Source organism: Pongo abelii, chromosome 11, assembly GCF_028885655.2.
Source record: "Pongo abelii isolate AG06213 chromosome 11, NHGRI_mPonAbe1-v2.0_pri, whole genome shotgun sequence".
Taxonomy (NCBI): Eukaryota; Metazoa; Chordata; class Mammalia; order Primates; family Hominidae; genus Pongo; species Pongo abelii.
The window spans coordinates 84,166,763-84,181,834 of record NC_071996.2 but is presented as its reverse complement, the minus strand read 5'-3'; the positions used below and the strand labels follow the sequence as shown (position 1 = coordinate 84,181,834).

The 15,072-nt window shown below is 35.7% G+C and overlaps 1 protein-coding gene across 1 annotated transcript in view; it reads right to left on the bottom strand.

Moving 5' to 3' along the window:
- ITGA4 (integrin subunit alpha 4) overlaps positions 1-15,072 on the bottom strand; it is an 80,144-nt gene that overhangs the window by 37,937 nt on the left and 27,135 nt on the right. The window contains exons 10-15 of the mRNA XM_002812646.6: positions 13,381-13,492; positions 6,303-6,397; positions 4,905-4,995; positions 4,294-4,339; positions 3,772-3,926; positions 925-1,079 (exon numbers count right to left, since the gene is read on the bottom strand). Coding sequence (XP_002812692.1) covers positions 925-1,079; positions 3,772-3,926; positions 4,294-4,339; positions 4,905-4,995; positions 6,303-6,397; positions 13,381-13,492 — 654 coding nt within the window. The remainder of the gene's footprint in view (positions 1-924; positions 1,080-3,771; positions 3,927-4,293; positions 4,340-4,904; positions 4,996-6,302; positions 6,398-13,380; positions 13,493-15,072) is intronic.

Here is a 15,072-nt window from a genome sequence, read left to right as displayed (position 1 = left end):
ATCTAATAGCTTTATTCTAGTACAACAATAAAAACTGTTAAGGGAAATAAGGAAATAGCATGGGGATTATTGCTCTTAGCATTTAATAACGTATTGGAGTCTTGATGCTTGCTTGCATTTGCTTGGAATAAGTATCTAAGGGAAAATTAAGCCCTAAGCTGAAGCTACTATTTGAAATCCCAGAAAGGGCTCCTGGGAATAGTTTGGCTTTTTGTGACAATAGATTTTCTGATGAAGTACACGGTTCCCTAATGAAAAAGACCTGGCACAGCTTCATATGATAAAATTTGACCAATGTGAGGAGTGCGATGATCAGTTTGGGAATGAGTGTTTTAATAAAAGAAACATGAAATCGGCTGTGCTTTGGCAGGACATACCCCAAACCATCATGAGAGCTGTCGTCCTGGCCCACAGATGATCCCCACCATGCTACAACTGTGCGAGTTCCCACTGACATCACTGACAAAGCTGGCATGGAAACAAAGACATAATCCAAAAGCAGTCATGTTGGATTCTGCTTCATTGGAGTCGTATGAAAAACAAACTAACTTCCCCGCCTCCCCTGACCCACCCCCAAAAACGTACCACGGAATAGATTTGAGGCTCAGTTGAGCTACTGAAGATGTATATTTCTAGGCAAGTAGATAAACAGGGATAGGAGAAATGAAATTTTAGAAAGGAAAAGGCAAGTGTTTTCAAATGATGAGGTCAAATGTGATAAATGTGAAAAGGGATGATACAATAAGAGGACTCTGAATTACTTGGGTTGAGATTGTCTAATACTTTAACTGGAGCAACAGGTCATAGTTCAGGAGGGGTAACAGTTGCTTTTATCTACATTTTATAAAAAGATACCAATACAATAAGTTGCTATCAACAACGTTGAAGTTCACATATTCATTAATAAAAAATAGCTTACATTACCCGCATAAATGCTCGATGTGTTCTACAGTTAGCTACTCTGCTGGACACTTGTATGCTTCCTGTAATCACGTCAGAAGTTCCATTAGAAGAAAAATAGAATCTTGGTGGAGACTCTGCCTTTCTGTTCACATCCAAACTCATGTTATAAAACAAAACTGCAAAAATATAGAGAATTGCAATTAATCTAATTACTGAAATACATCTATTGTTATTTTTGAAGTGATAATAGTCAAAGTTATATAGACTACTGGAAATAATATCTGGAATTCTCTTTATTAAACAGCTTTTTAAAGACTAACCTGAAATATAAAAGAGGGAACAATTAAAAATACAAATTTTAAAAATTGTTTTTATAAAGATTTATGAACTTTATGTTTCTATTAACATTAAAATCTTTAGTTATTTGCTTAATCTTTATATAAACATTTCAAAAATATAAAAATTGTTGCTAATAAAAGTCTTGCATAATGTTTCAGATTCCTTTTTTTCTCAGAACATTGACAAAGGAAGTACAGACACAGCACTTTGCTCAAATGTCACTTGGAATAATTCTATCTTATATGGTTATATGACTAATTTTATATATGACTTTTTTATATTTTAGATTTGTTTCTGATTTGAAGGCTTTTTTTTTTCTACATGAAGTGAACACATGATTAAGTCAAATCTATATATATGGTTTTCTTAAAAATGTCATCTTTCCAGTCTTATGCCCTGATTATCTGTCCTTCCTCTATGTTATTGGCTTCTAGTTTGACCTTCCAGTGTTAATTTGTGCAATTTTTAAAAAATTCTCTCAATAAATATTCTAGCGGTTTGGCAGGGTTTATTTCAAATCTGAAATAGTAAATATTCATCTGCTCATGAAGATCTCCAAATTTGTAAAAAAAAAAAAAAAAAAAGAAAAGGAAAAAAGAAAAAATTTAAAAGCAAACAAAAACTTCCAAGCCAGATCTTACCAAGAAAGTGAGAACCATTTCATGAATCTAAATGGGTTCTTTGCCATGCAAGCTAAATCTAATAGTCTGCTGAGGTGTCACTCATTACATAAAGGCAATAATTCATAAGTGGTAGTTTAAAGAATTTATGTAATTCTTGACCTGTTCACTTAGGAGTAACTTACACTTCTAGAAGAATTTTACCTACGTATTTCAAGGAAACATAAGCGTAAAATTTATATTACTCTTTATACATTTCAAATAAATCAATCATCTTTTTAGTTGGAAAATAATGAAGTCCAAGCCAATTGGATTTCAAAATTATAATAACTGAGATTCAATACCTCAGAGAAATAGCACTGCAATTGAAATAGCTGTCTACAAGTTCATTGCCCTGAGTTCAGAAAAAAAGTAAATGAAAAAGGTGAAAAAAACTAATCCACTATTAGTAAGAGTCAAAATGTCCTGGTTTTATTAAACATGCTTGCCATGTGAATTATTTCTCCTGGGAGTCATTTTATGATAATTATAAGGTATGTTTCTCTAATAATGTGATGATTATTTATGTGTTTCATATGTTTGTCTTCAACTATTTTTAAAAATATCTGGTCACAATGGAATTGTTAGTAGAGGAAGCACTGGTTTTACGTAAAAGGAAAGAGCCTCATCTACTCAATGTGTGTCTTTCAGATTATCCATCAGCTTGTCTGTGTTAATGTGTAATTTACTCTGTGGTCAGGCTCTCAAATTGCCATTTTCCAATCAGTAACTAGATGAAGGCTTGCCCACCCTCTTATTACTGTAGCTCTGGCCATGACTTTTCCAGGACACTATTAAAAATGAGTCTGATATAAAGTAGAGATACCAGGCTCATTGTGTACCTTTCAGGTACAGGCTCATTGTGTACCTAATGCATACTAAGACCTCTATTACATATCCATGGTATTATTTAATAAGTATGTGGGCCCTTCACGATGTTTAGATAACAGCAGCCTGCAGGGTCATGAATACAATAAACTCTTGACAGGTCCTAATAGGGGATCATAAACGTTGTGAATTATTAATCTCTAAATGATATGCCCAGATATGCTCTTCTCCTACCACAGGCTTGTTTCACTAGTAGTTATTCTTATATTAGCCTAAATAAAACATAATTAGGAACATTAATCTGCTAGCAAAAATACTTATAAAGTCACATATACATGATTTGGGATTCCCCACCACAATTGTGGATGAGCTATATCAATGATACTTTCTCCAGAGCAGATAATTGAGAGTTGTCTATACATAGGGAAATAGGTACGGTTCTTAGGAGCTTGTAGTCGCAGTAAATTATTAACAGGCGTATTATTTATAGAAATCAGAAGCAAGTCTAGCTTCTTCAATTTTTTTAGTATTTATTTTTATGGTTATTATTTTTTGGAGACAGGGTCTTATTCCATTGCCCAGGCTGGAATGCAGTGGTGTGATGACAGCTCACTGTAGCCTGGACCTCCTGGGCTCAAGTCTCAGCCTCCTCAAGTGCTGGGATTATAGACATGAGCTACCATGCCTGGCTTTCTTCAGTTATTGACATTGGATAAAATGTCAATTTTATCCAATGTCAAGAAGAAAGAGATTTCACAGGTTAAGCTCAGTTCGTTTACCTTAAACTAATATAGCAAGTGATACTATGTCCTTTGCTTCTCATAATCTCTAAACAACTACAGCCTTCTAATGTGCCCGACTCATTGGTTAGAACAACGCAAGAATCCAGAAGATGGAGAGGAAAAGTACGCATCAGGTAGCTTCTCTCCCCTGCTCTAAAGAAGATCTCCATGGTGAAAACCAGGGAGGGCTCCAAGCAGGATTGTGGGATTAATGAATTAACCACACCCCATCAAGCATTAATATTGTAAGGCATACCCACCAATGTAACCTGGAACTTCCTTGCCCTTATATGAGAAACAAAGTGTTAGATCCATGCACACAGAAGGCCATCCATTTTCAACACAGTCAAATTTCGTTCTATTTACTGACTCAGGGTGGCTTAAAGAAGCTTCAACAATTACTACAGGTCTTGTCCTGAGAAGGAAATAAAATTAGCAATGTTAATTGCAGAATTATTTTTCCTTAAGAAGATTAAGTGCATTTGTTTTTTCAGTTTACATTGACCAAGTAATTTCATGAGTCTTATTGTGTGTGTACATACTAATTACATTTCTGTGTACAGGGCAAAATAACTTTTTATTTAAATGTCTAAAAATTTTGACTTTGATGATTTAATTATATCTCTGTAAAGTGAAAAAAATACCCTAAAATTCAATAATTAAACTTCGAAATACCAAAAGAGCATCATAAGGTCACTACCACTGCTGATTTTAAACACTGCCTCCCATCATTTTACAATTAAACCAAATTGCCATTAAGCAGTGAAATATATCAATCTTACCTTAGCAACACAGCAGAATCAGACCGAAAAGCACCAACTGCTACATCTGGAGGATAAAAAACAACACAGATTAATGATCATCATTAGTCAAAGAGAAATTACTTTTCAGCCATAAATACTTAACTACGTATCACCTTTGACTACCTAAAAACACTATTTATAGAAAATTAGAGAATATATGCTAACATCTTATGATTCATTCGACTTTTCTCTGAATCTATTCATGTACAACATTCATCCCACTATAATATATCATAAACTTTATGACAAAAACAAGTTTACTAAAACAAAATTCAATTTTTGGACTAGAAACATTCACCCAAATTTCTTTTCTAAATAAAAATTTTCTTTCCTTTCCTCATCATATATTTGATTTTCATGAGTGCTTTCATTTTTTCAAAAACACAGACTATAACATTGAGTAACTAGCACTGTTAAGCTGAGGAATTACTTGATCATTTTAGGAATGAATTAAGGAGAACTTTAAAAATGAAGAAAAAAATTATCAGTAAGATGAAGTCTTTCATACCAGTTTTATGTACTTCACTATAAAGCAGTATCTATAATAGAGCTTATTCCAATTTATAAATTATGATAAACTAATTACTCACCTACATAACCATTATTATCTGCATCAATTTGTCCTGATATAGACTGTCCAAACATACTTAACGATTTGCTGATCTGAAGTCCTTCAATTCTCTGAAAAGTAGGAAAGTTGAGTGGGGAGTAGTTTTTGAATACTAATATACCAGAGAAGCAATGATTTAGCTAAATAATGAGCTTTCCCAGGCATGCCTTGGCACATCTACTAACAAAGCTGCATTTGAGTTAAATCAAATACTTCCAAGGGTGCAAAATTTTTCCAGCTTGAAATGAACAGGTGACATTTGTGACTAAAAAAATTTACTTTGTGAGCAAAGGGAAAATTATGCTGTATAGATTTTCTGAAATAGTCCTGACTCCCTCTCAAGTCTTTTTAGAGATGGGGGTCTCACTATGGCACCTGGGCTGGCCTTGAACTCCTGGGTTCAAGCAGTCTTCCCAGCTCAGCCTCCTGAGTAGCTGAGATTATTGGTGTGTACCACCATGTCTGGCCTCCTTAGGTCTCTTCAGGCTCTCTATTTACTTCCTTGCCCAACATGAATAACTAAATAAGAATTTGTAAAACAAGATGTCTATAATCACTTAGTGGAGCCTATGACTGAGGCTTTTGATAAAAGCTGACTTTTTAGCAAGAACAACCCTAGCCAGATATGTACTTTCTATTCCACATATCTAATTTCATGTTCACATACAGGTTTATAAATATTAAGCTGATATTCATACTAAGAAAATTAGTATTTTTTCACCAGACAAATACATTTCTTTTATGTCAATTACAGAGAACCATTTGCTTATTTTTGCCTAATCAAAAATAACTGTGCCAGCTAATATTTCCATGCAAATATCAAGGGAAAAACTTTTCTTCCCTGCGTATGAATGTCATTTTTTTTTCTAGGCACTGAAATGCCATGATTTTTCAACATACAAAAGTGAAGGCAGAGTAAGATCCTGAGACATTATTAAAGTGCTATCATCTTACTACTCAACAGTGAAAAAAACCCAGAGAATCATATGTGTGTTTGATCTCCCTGTGCAATCTTCACAAAATATGGGGCTCTAGCCACAAGGCCAAGACACAGTTAATCAAATCCAAATGGGCATATTTTAGAATCATATGGATATTACCTCAGAATACAATTTAATGAAATACAAAGAGAAATCTTTAATGGGCTATAGACAAGCTAGGGTGGAAATGAACTACAACTCTTATTTATGGAGAAAGGGAGTTTGAAGAGTTATTAATCCCTTAAAATAAGATCATTTGCCACTATAAGTAAACAGTGAAATAAAGTGTTAAGTATTTGAAAGAGAAAATTAAGAAAAATAAGTCCACATAAAACCTGGAAGTTTTAAGGATACACATTATAACCAATGCTTCTTTTGGAAATAGAATAGTACTTTACCTGTGAGAAGGTTGATGAGATCCCATCTGCACGGCCATTGTAAATATAAATAGCACCTCGCAAGTCATCTTCCTGTGGAGCTCCGATAGCAACATCTATCCAATAATTTAAACAGTGGAAAAATAAATTATTGATACAAAGAATGCAACTTCGCAAACTAACCTTATGAACCTTAATTCATATCACATAAGAAAACTCTCTTTTATGAAAAATAAGTCTTCTCAGACAGAAAAAAATAAAATATGATCATCATCATATACAGGATTGCACACAATAGTTTGCACATGGAAGAAAGCAGAATGGAAGCATCTGAGAGGCAGTGTAACAAAATGATTAGAACACGGGCTCTACAGCCAGACCACGAGGGTCTGATCCGAGCTCTGCCACTGGGCACTGCCACACTAGGCTGGGCCCATTTCTTAATCTGTGTTTCAATTCCCTCACCTATATAATGGGATCATAATAAAAATCCCTCTCAGCATAAAAGGATATAACTTATGTAAAGTGCTTAAAGCAGTGCCTTGCATGTAATAACTTCTCATAATCTATGAATATTTGATCATAAGAATTTTTATTTTGGGAGTCTAGACTTACCTTATTTGCAAAATGACTTTTAAATTAATTCCTATTCCAATGAAAATGATTAAGGTATCTGTTAGAGATATCTGCACACACAGACACACAGGATTTCAGAAAAAGGATTTGTTCTGTAAAATAATGATTATATCACCTTTCTGTATTATTGACAATTATGTCAGACTATGAAACCATGCGAAAAAAGATCTGATCAACTAATATAAGAAAACCTGAGTAAATGACATGGTTGCTTAAGTGCTATAAATATATAGCACAAAGGAGAAAAATAATATTCTACAGTTGCAAGAGCATTTCATTATTTTACCAAGTATAGTCTATTTATGCACATATTTATTTATATGCAATGGTTTATTTAATAGACACCTAAAGTAGTTTGTCTTCATGATATTACTTATTACTATCAAATCGAAAATCATTTTATCAACTATAGTGGTAATTTTTGGCTACTATTTCAATGAGGAAAAAAATATCTTTGATATATAACTCCACGCTAAACAACGTAAAATTTTAAAAATGCAAAAGCTTTTCTATTTTCAGTTAAAAAGAAATGGTAGACACCTATATTTACTTTGTTTAGACATACTAAGGCTAGCCTCTTTTGACTCGTACAGAGTTTTTCAAACTTTCATATACAAATATGCCCACTCATTTATTCATTCATCGGACAGCTAGTGAGCACCTACTATATTCCAGGCAATTGCCAGGAGCTGGCAAAACAGGGCAGTATCACAGAAAGAAACTCATTGCCTAGTGGGGAGGAATGGCAAGTAAGAATAGACTAATAGCACAGCATATGAGGAGGAAGTGGTGGAAATTAGGAAAGGCTTCTCATAGAAGATGATGCCCAAGATGAGATTAAAGTATCCATAGGTCATAGACAGGTGAAGAAAAGGGGAAATGCAATTTAGAGGCAGGGAAAAGCCTGTGCAAGGGCAGGGAAGCAACAGGCAGCATGGCACATGTGAAGAACGGCAATTGGTTTGGAATAACTGGAGTCAGATTTGTGCAGAATATATACATACAGGAACAGAGGAGCAGGAATGGTAAGGAAGAGAAAGAGGAGGAGGAGGAGAAGAGGAGAAGAGGGACGTGAGAAGAAGGAGTGGGGAAAAGTATTTTATAGCCATTGAAGGGAAGACAGCAATTTATTTAATCGGGGCTGGGTTTATACTTCTACCGCTGTGGTTAAATCTCTAGAATTTGCTATATATTGATTCTTCATAACACATGAAAAAAATAACAAGCCTTGGTAGTGAAGTGGTTGATGTAATTCTTACAGTACCTGTTATTAGCAAGAGTGATCTAGATTAAGGCAAATATTCAGGAAAAATACAGATGAGCCTTTTCAGCCAAAATATTTAAAAGGCCCAGATAAATTTTTTTCCATACAGAGGACACTTGGGTGTATTCAATCTTTGGTTATCACATATGTAGATTCAAACTCTTCCTGGATTACAGTTGGATCTGTTATATAATAAAGTTCTAGCTATCATTATTCAAATGAGAAAGATATGTTTTGAAATATATACAATAAATGTTTTTCAAGCCTATGCAACTTAATTTGGGACACAATATACAGAACATAGGTATTTAATGATTACTTTTACTTCTTATTTAAACATTTTATTTCATTCTTTTAGTATAAATCAAAATTATTAGTATGTCAGCCAACACTTATACTATGTTTACAATGTAGGCACTGTGATATGGGCTTTGTGCACATTTACCCAAGTAACTCTCACAACCACCATATTAAATACTCTGACTCCAACTTTACAGATGAGGACACTGAGGCACAAGGTATAACCTGCTCAAGGTGACAGAGCCAGGATGTTGTGGAGCTGGGATTTAAACCCTGCAGCGTGGCGCAGATCCTGTGCTATTCCCATGCTCTATAAACTCATTAACAACAGAGGTCATACTCCCAAATTTCCCTTCCTAATACCAATTCCTGTTCTATATCAAAGAGGTTCTCTCTCTCTCTCTCTCTCTCTCTCTCTCTCTCACACATACACACACAGACACACATACACACACACACAGACACACACGAATACTATTCAGCCATAAAAAAAAAAAATGAAATCATGTATTCTGCAGCAACAGGGATGGAAACTGGTGGGGGATGTCATTATCTTAAATGAAACAAGCCAGGCACAGAAAGTAAAATAACACATGCTCTTACTCATAAATCAGTGCTTTAAAAATGTGTTCACATGGATGTACAAAGTAGAATTAAAGGAGGAGACCACCCCTCATATTGACTTATGCCCAATTTCTGCCTCCAAAGAAAGAAAAAGTAAAAACTAAAAGGCAGAAATGAAATCCACAAGCAGACAGCCTGGCCCCACACCCTGGGCCTGGTAGTTAAAGATAGACCCCGACCTAATCGGTTATCTATAGATTACAGACATTGTATAGAAAAGCGCTGTGAAAATCTCTATCCTGTTTTGTTCCGATCTAATTACTGGTGCATGCAGCCCCCAGTCACATACCCCCTGCTTGCTCAATCGATCACGACTCTCTCACGCGCACCTCCCTTAGAGTTGTGAGCCCTTAAAAGGGACAGAATTGCTCACTTGGGGAGCTCGGCTCTTGAGACAGGAGTCTTGCCGATGCCCCCGGCCAAATAAACCCCTTCCTTCTTTAACTCGGCGTCTGAAGAGTTTTGTCTGCGGCTGGTCCTGCTACATTTTGATAGACAATGAAGACTCAGAAGGGAAAGAGGTTGTGGGGGGTGGATGATGAGAAATTACTTAATGGGTAAAAATGTATGTTATTTGGATGATGGATACCCACAAGCTCTGACTTGATCACTATGTAATTGATGCACGTAACAAAATTTCACTTGTACCCCATAAACAAATAAAACAGAAGTGCTTACTTAATGATTTGACGATATATCAATATTTCAGGTGCACACAAAATAACAGTACAGCTTGTAATTTACAATTGTAGAACTTATTATGGTTCTGCTCTAAAAATATTCAAACATATAGTCTAAAAGTCAGATAATAAGGCTCAAGGTGAAAAAAAACTAAACCAATAGTGGTCTTGTCAAGTCTATTTTACTTGTGAAATAAAAAATATGATCTGCTGTTGGTCACGTCAGGTATATTAGTCTGTCTGACCAATTTTTCATGCTTTTGATGAGTTTTACACTAGACTTTTGCCAAATCAATTGGTCATCTTTTTAGAAAATGGCTTGTGTTGCTTTTCTAAGGACACAGGAAATTGATTTTTTTTTCCATTTGAGAACAATTGAAAAGTGACATGACAAATGCCAAGATAACTTAGGTTTGCTACGCAAAGTACCACAAAAATTTGCATAATAAAAAGACATTAAGTGTGATTTGCATCCAGTATTGTAGTCTCTGTCTTCATAATCCTACACTTCTTGCCATGAACACAAAGTATCTTTACCCATCCACCCCAGAAAAATAAAATAAGAGAAGATGGGGCAAAGTAATAAAGAAACACAAAGAAAAATAACTTGTAAATTCCTGTTGCCTCATGCAGGCAGACATGGTGGAATGGAATAAAAGACCTCAGCCAAGAACTAGGACACACTGGCCCTGTTTCCACATCAGCAATGGTCTTGCTAATATCTAAAATATAGAAAATGCCTACTCATGGGCAAAATAGAAGATAAAATTAGAACTGGAGGGCCGGGTGCAGTGGCTCATGCCTGTAATCCCAGCACTTTGGAGGCCGAGGCGGGCGGATCACAAGGTCAGGAGATAGAGACCATGCTGGTTAACACAGTGAAACCCTGTCTCTACTAAAAACACAAAAAAATTAGCCAGGGTGGTGGCGGGTGCCTGTAGTCCCAGCTACTCGGGAGGCTGAGGCAGGAGAATGGTGTGAACCCGGGAGTCAGAGCTTGCAGTGAGCCCAGATCATGCCACTGCACTCTGGCCTGGGTGACACAGCGAGACTCCATCTCAAAAAAAAAAAAAAAAAAAACACTCACTGAAGTGTTAATGTAGCCACTAAATGTAAATATGCAGTGAATTATAAATGACATAAATAGCACAAAAATATGCAGGAACATTTTTAAAAATCATTTGCATAATAACCTTCCAGACATAAAGGTATTACCTTTAGGAGTGGAGTGCTGAGGGATTTCAGCGAAACAAGAGCTGTGTGAAGCCCAGGGTCTCATGTACAAATTGAGAGACTGCACTGTCCCCTGAAAGTCGCCTCTGAAGTCCTCTTCCTAAGTCTCATCGACAGAACACTCTCTGTCTGTCCTTCACACCACTGGAAAATTACCTGGGCTTTTCCCAGGTATAGAGTAATTTTGATAAGGGAATTTGCCTATTGCTCATGACAGTTTTACAGCTCTAACAATAATTCAAATTTGTCATTGACATTTTGATGCCACAAAAATAATTTCTCATGTGTACATAATTTTTCACATTCAAAAGAATAGTGAATGGTCTTCTTTAAATGTGCCAATTAAAACAAGACAGAGAAATCAGACAAAATATGTGTTTTACTAAACAGTGATTTTGCGTTTTTAAAAGAAAGAATTGGGTTGTCTCATACAACACACATGACAAATCAAAATGCATAAACATGGTTTTATCCATAGGTCTTTATTAGGTAGAACCCTTAAACTTGCTACTAAATAAGGCTTATGTTTTCAAGTATTAATTTTATTTTCTACTTGATGGTAGAACTATTAAAAAGGGTGCCACGATTTTCTTCATTTTCGTTTATTATGGCACATATTCTGTACCTGGTATGGTGCATCTGACCCAAAATGAATGTTCAATAAATGTCACAGAATTGCTGGTTACTTATGAGATGTAACATCAAGCATAATAAAATTTTATTTTTTGTTTTTAATCAAATCAGGCTTGTAATAAAAAGATAAATAACAATTTCTTATTGCTGTACATTAAAACTGCACACTTCTGAATGGAGAGATCAGTTATCAGTAAATTGCTTTTCTATGACACTGGATGGCTACATAGGAGCAGCGCTGACCTGAATTTATACAAACTCTCAAGAGATGTGAACTCAATGTGATGAGTGACGGCAGCAGTGGCCAATACAGGAGTGCAAACCAGGTGTCCCGCCCCCTTTCTAGGAAAGGCATAAAATACGACATGTTCCCTATTACAGCTCCAATTAAATGAAATAGCCACAATACCTTCCCTCACCCCTGTCCTGGATGAGGTTATTTATGAAAATGAGCCAGTGCCCAACATGGGGCCCTTGGGGGGTAAGGGAAGTAGGGGGAAGCTAGTGATGGGTGGGGTACAGAGAGGCTCCCCTCCATACATTTTTTTTTTAAAATTATGTGTAATCATAATAACCAAAAGTATATACACATATTTTTTCTCTTCTTTCAGTTTTAAAATAGCAAACAAAAAATCCAGAACAGTAATACTTGTATAACAAGTTACACTATTTGACGTTTAAGAAGGTTCACTGGAAGCATGTATTCAATAACTGACTTTTTGTGTAGAATAAGGCATTTTATATATTTAAAGTAGATTGTGGTATCTAGGTACAAGAAGACATTAAGGAGATGAGAATTTATAGTATCCCATCACTTTAATCTCTGAGAAAGCTTTAGCCTAAAATTACCGTATACTAATTGCCAATGGCCTTATCAGGAAGACAATTATGAACCCTAAAAATAAGTATCAAATACTTATGTGCTGAACTCCAGGAAATTGCACACTCTCCTCTTAACCTATTCATCATTTTATGCACAGTTTTAACAGACTCAGTTACTTACCACTTAGAACTAGATTGATAAAAGCAAATTTTTAACAGGGAATGCTAGTAGATGCAGCATTTCAACAACAGGACTGACATCCATGGCGATATGCACAGTTACCATACTACCATCTATTCAATTAGTAAAAAACTTCAATATCAGTGGGTAAACAGCCACTGTCCCCAGGCTTCCCAATGGCCTGCTCAGAATCTCTTCTCGAATTCCCCAGATCCTCCCACAACATAGCCATAGGGAATGCCTGGCAGAGCAGGGGCTTCCAGAACCCTGCTCCAGCTCTGCAGCCAGCCTCTGTTGGGTTTGGTCAGTGTCTTTATTGTACTGATAGTTAAATACCGTGGTCCAATGAGTCTACGATACACATTTCCTGCCCATATTTTATTATTTCTGAAATCAGGATCTTCCTTAACAGAAAAATGGTGGGTGTAACAGCTTAATAGGTAGCTTTTAGGGACACATAAATAATAACGCAGTTTCTAATCAATGGTGCCTTAGAATCACTGAAATAAGGTATTTTGAATATCATCCATTATTAACAGTGGTAAAGATCAATGGGTGACAATTGAGGAGAAGTCATATATAACACTAAAGAAAAGAAAAAACTTAGCATGCCATTCTGGCTCCATCTTCTATAGGAAGGTAAACAATACAAAACTTTAATCATATTTTCTTCCGTAAACCGTTTTAAAAGCAGAAATCAAGCACTAATTTGATAATTTTAATTACCTTCAAAGCCATCATTGTCAATGTCGCCAAGATTAACTATAGATTCCCCAAATCTTGCAGCATATTTGTCACTTCCAACGAGGTTTATTTCCATTGCATTCATTACTGCTCCCTAGATAGAAAGGGAGAGAAAAGGTGTCATTATAACACTCCCTGACAACTTTACACAATTTACTGTTGTAATTGGATATGGATTTTTTCTAATGTGTCAAACAAGTTGGACAAACTACAGACTGAGCTTTAGTACACACATCTCAGTTCAATTCAATAAATATTTATTGAGTCTGTCAACACATAATAGTATTAGAGCTCAGAGGACATAAAAAACTGTCAAACTCATGATCTCTAGCTTTGAAAATCCAATAAATCATTTTGATAATTCAATTTAGCAAATATTTATTGAGCCTCTACTAAAGACAACACACTGCGCAAAGAGTGAAAAGGTGAAAGGGGGCAAGGCAGTGTGTGTGTGAAACACATTCCCTTTCTTCAATAAGCCCACAGTTATAGGGAAGGCTTAGCACAAGCATATAAATGACTGAGAAGTAGAAACTGCTTTACAATATCGAGATGCAAAAAAAAAAAAAAACTAATTATAATAGAAGAGATTTCATAAAGGAAATGGCATGCCAGGTGGCTATTGAAGGATAAGCGTAATTTTGATATACAGAGAAAACTAGCAGTAAAACAAATTCCAAAGAATTTGGCTCTAATGAATGGTATGTATAATGAATGAGACAAAAATGTCAGATTGCAGTCTTATAGTGTAGCGTCTTCATTGTCGAGGAAAATTTACTCTTAATTTAGGGAACAATACTAAACACTGAAGGTTTCTGAGTTGAGGAATGACATGATTGAAGCTGGCCTTTGGAACCAGCAGCAGTGGAACATAGATTAGTCAACTAATAACTAGGAAGGAGGAAGATGAGTTACTACAATAAGACATTCAATAATGTAATAATTAGCTGTTGCAATAACAGCTACTAGTTCTCTTTGCAAACTTTGATCATGTCAGTCTTTTGTATTAAAAAGAAAAAAAGGCCACGTCCTTTATTCTTCTCAAATCTACTTGGCACTCCTTAAGCATACACACGCTCTCTGTCAAGTGTCTTCACTTGTGAATTTTCCAATAGAAAAATTCTGATTTTTGTCTTTCTCAAACACTACTTCCTCTGTAAAAGCTTCTTGACCCAAAGGGAATCACTTCTTCCACTCTGTATGTACTTATAATGTGCCATGTACCATGTCGTAGTCAATTGTTTACTCCCATTGGTGTCTTCACAAGATCCTGAAGTCCTGGGGTTAGCTCTAAGATTATTAGCTCTTTTTATAGTCCTGGTTACATTTCAGATACTCACTAAATCTCATTTATTTTATTTTAAATGAACTAAGATAACTGGGAATCATCTTTATAAATATAATCACTGACACTGAAGCAGTGAATGATTGATTCAAAGGAGTCAGGGATAAAACAGCTTGGCTCCTGGGCAAATGTCTAAATTAAGGAGCGGAAGGGTGAAAAGGCTCCAGGGAGAACAGACAAGGTATAGACTTAAGACAATGCAATGGCTCTGAAGTTCTGGAAGGAGAGTTTCAATAGGAAGAGGTGATCACTCTTCTTCAAGTATTCCCTAGTCACAGAGAGTGGTGACTGAGAGTTCGCTAGGAACCCCTGAGAGCTATTTTAGTACA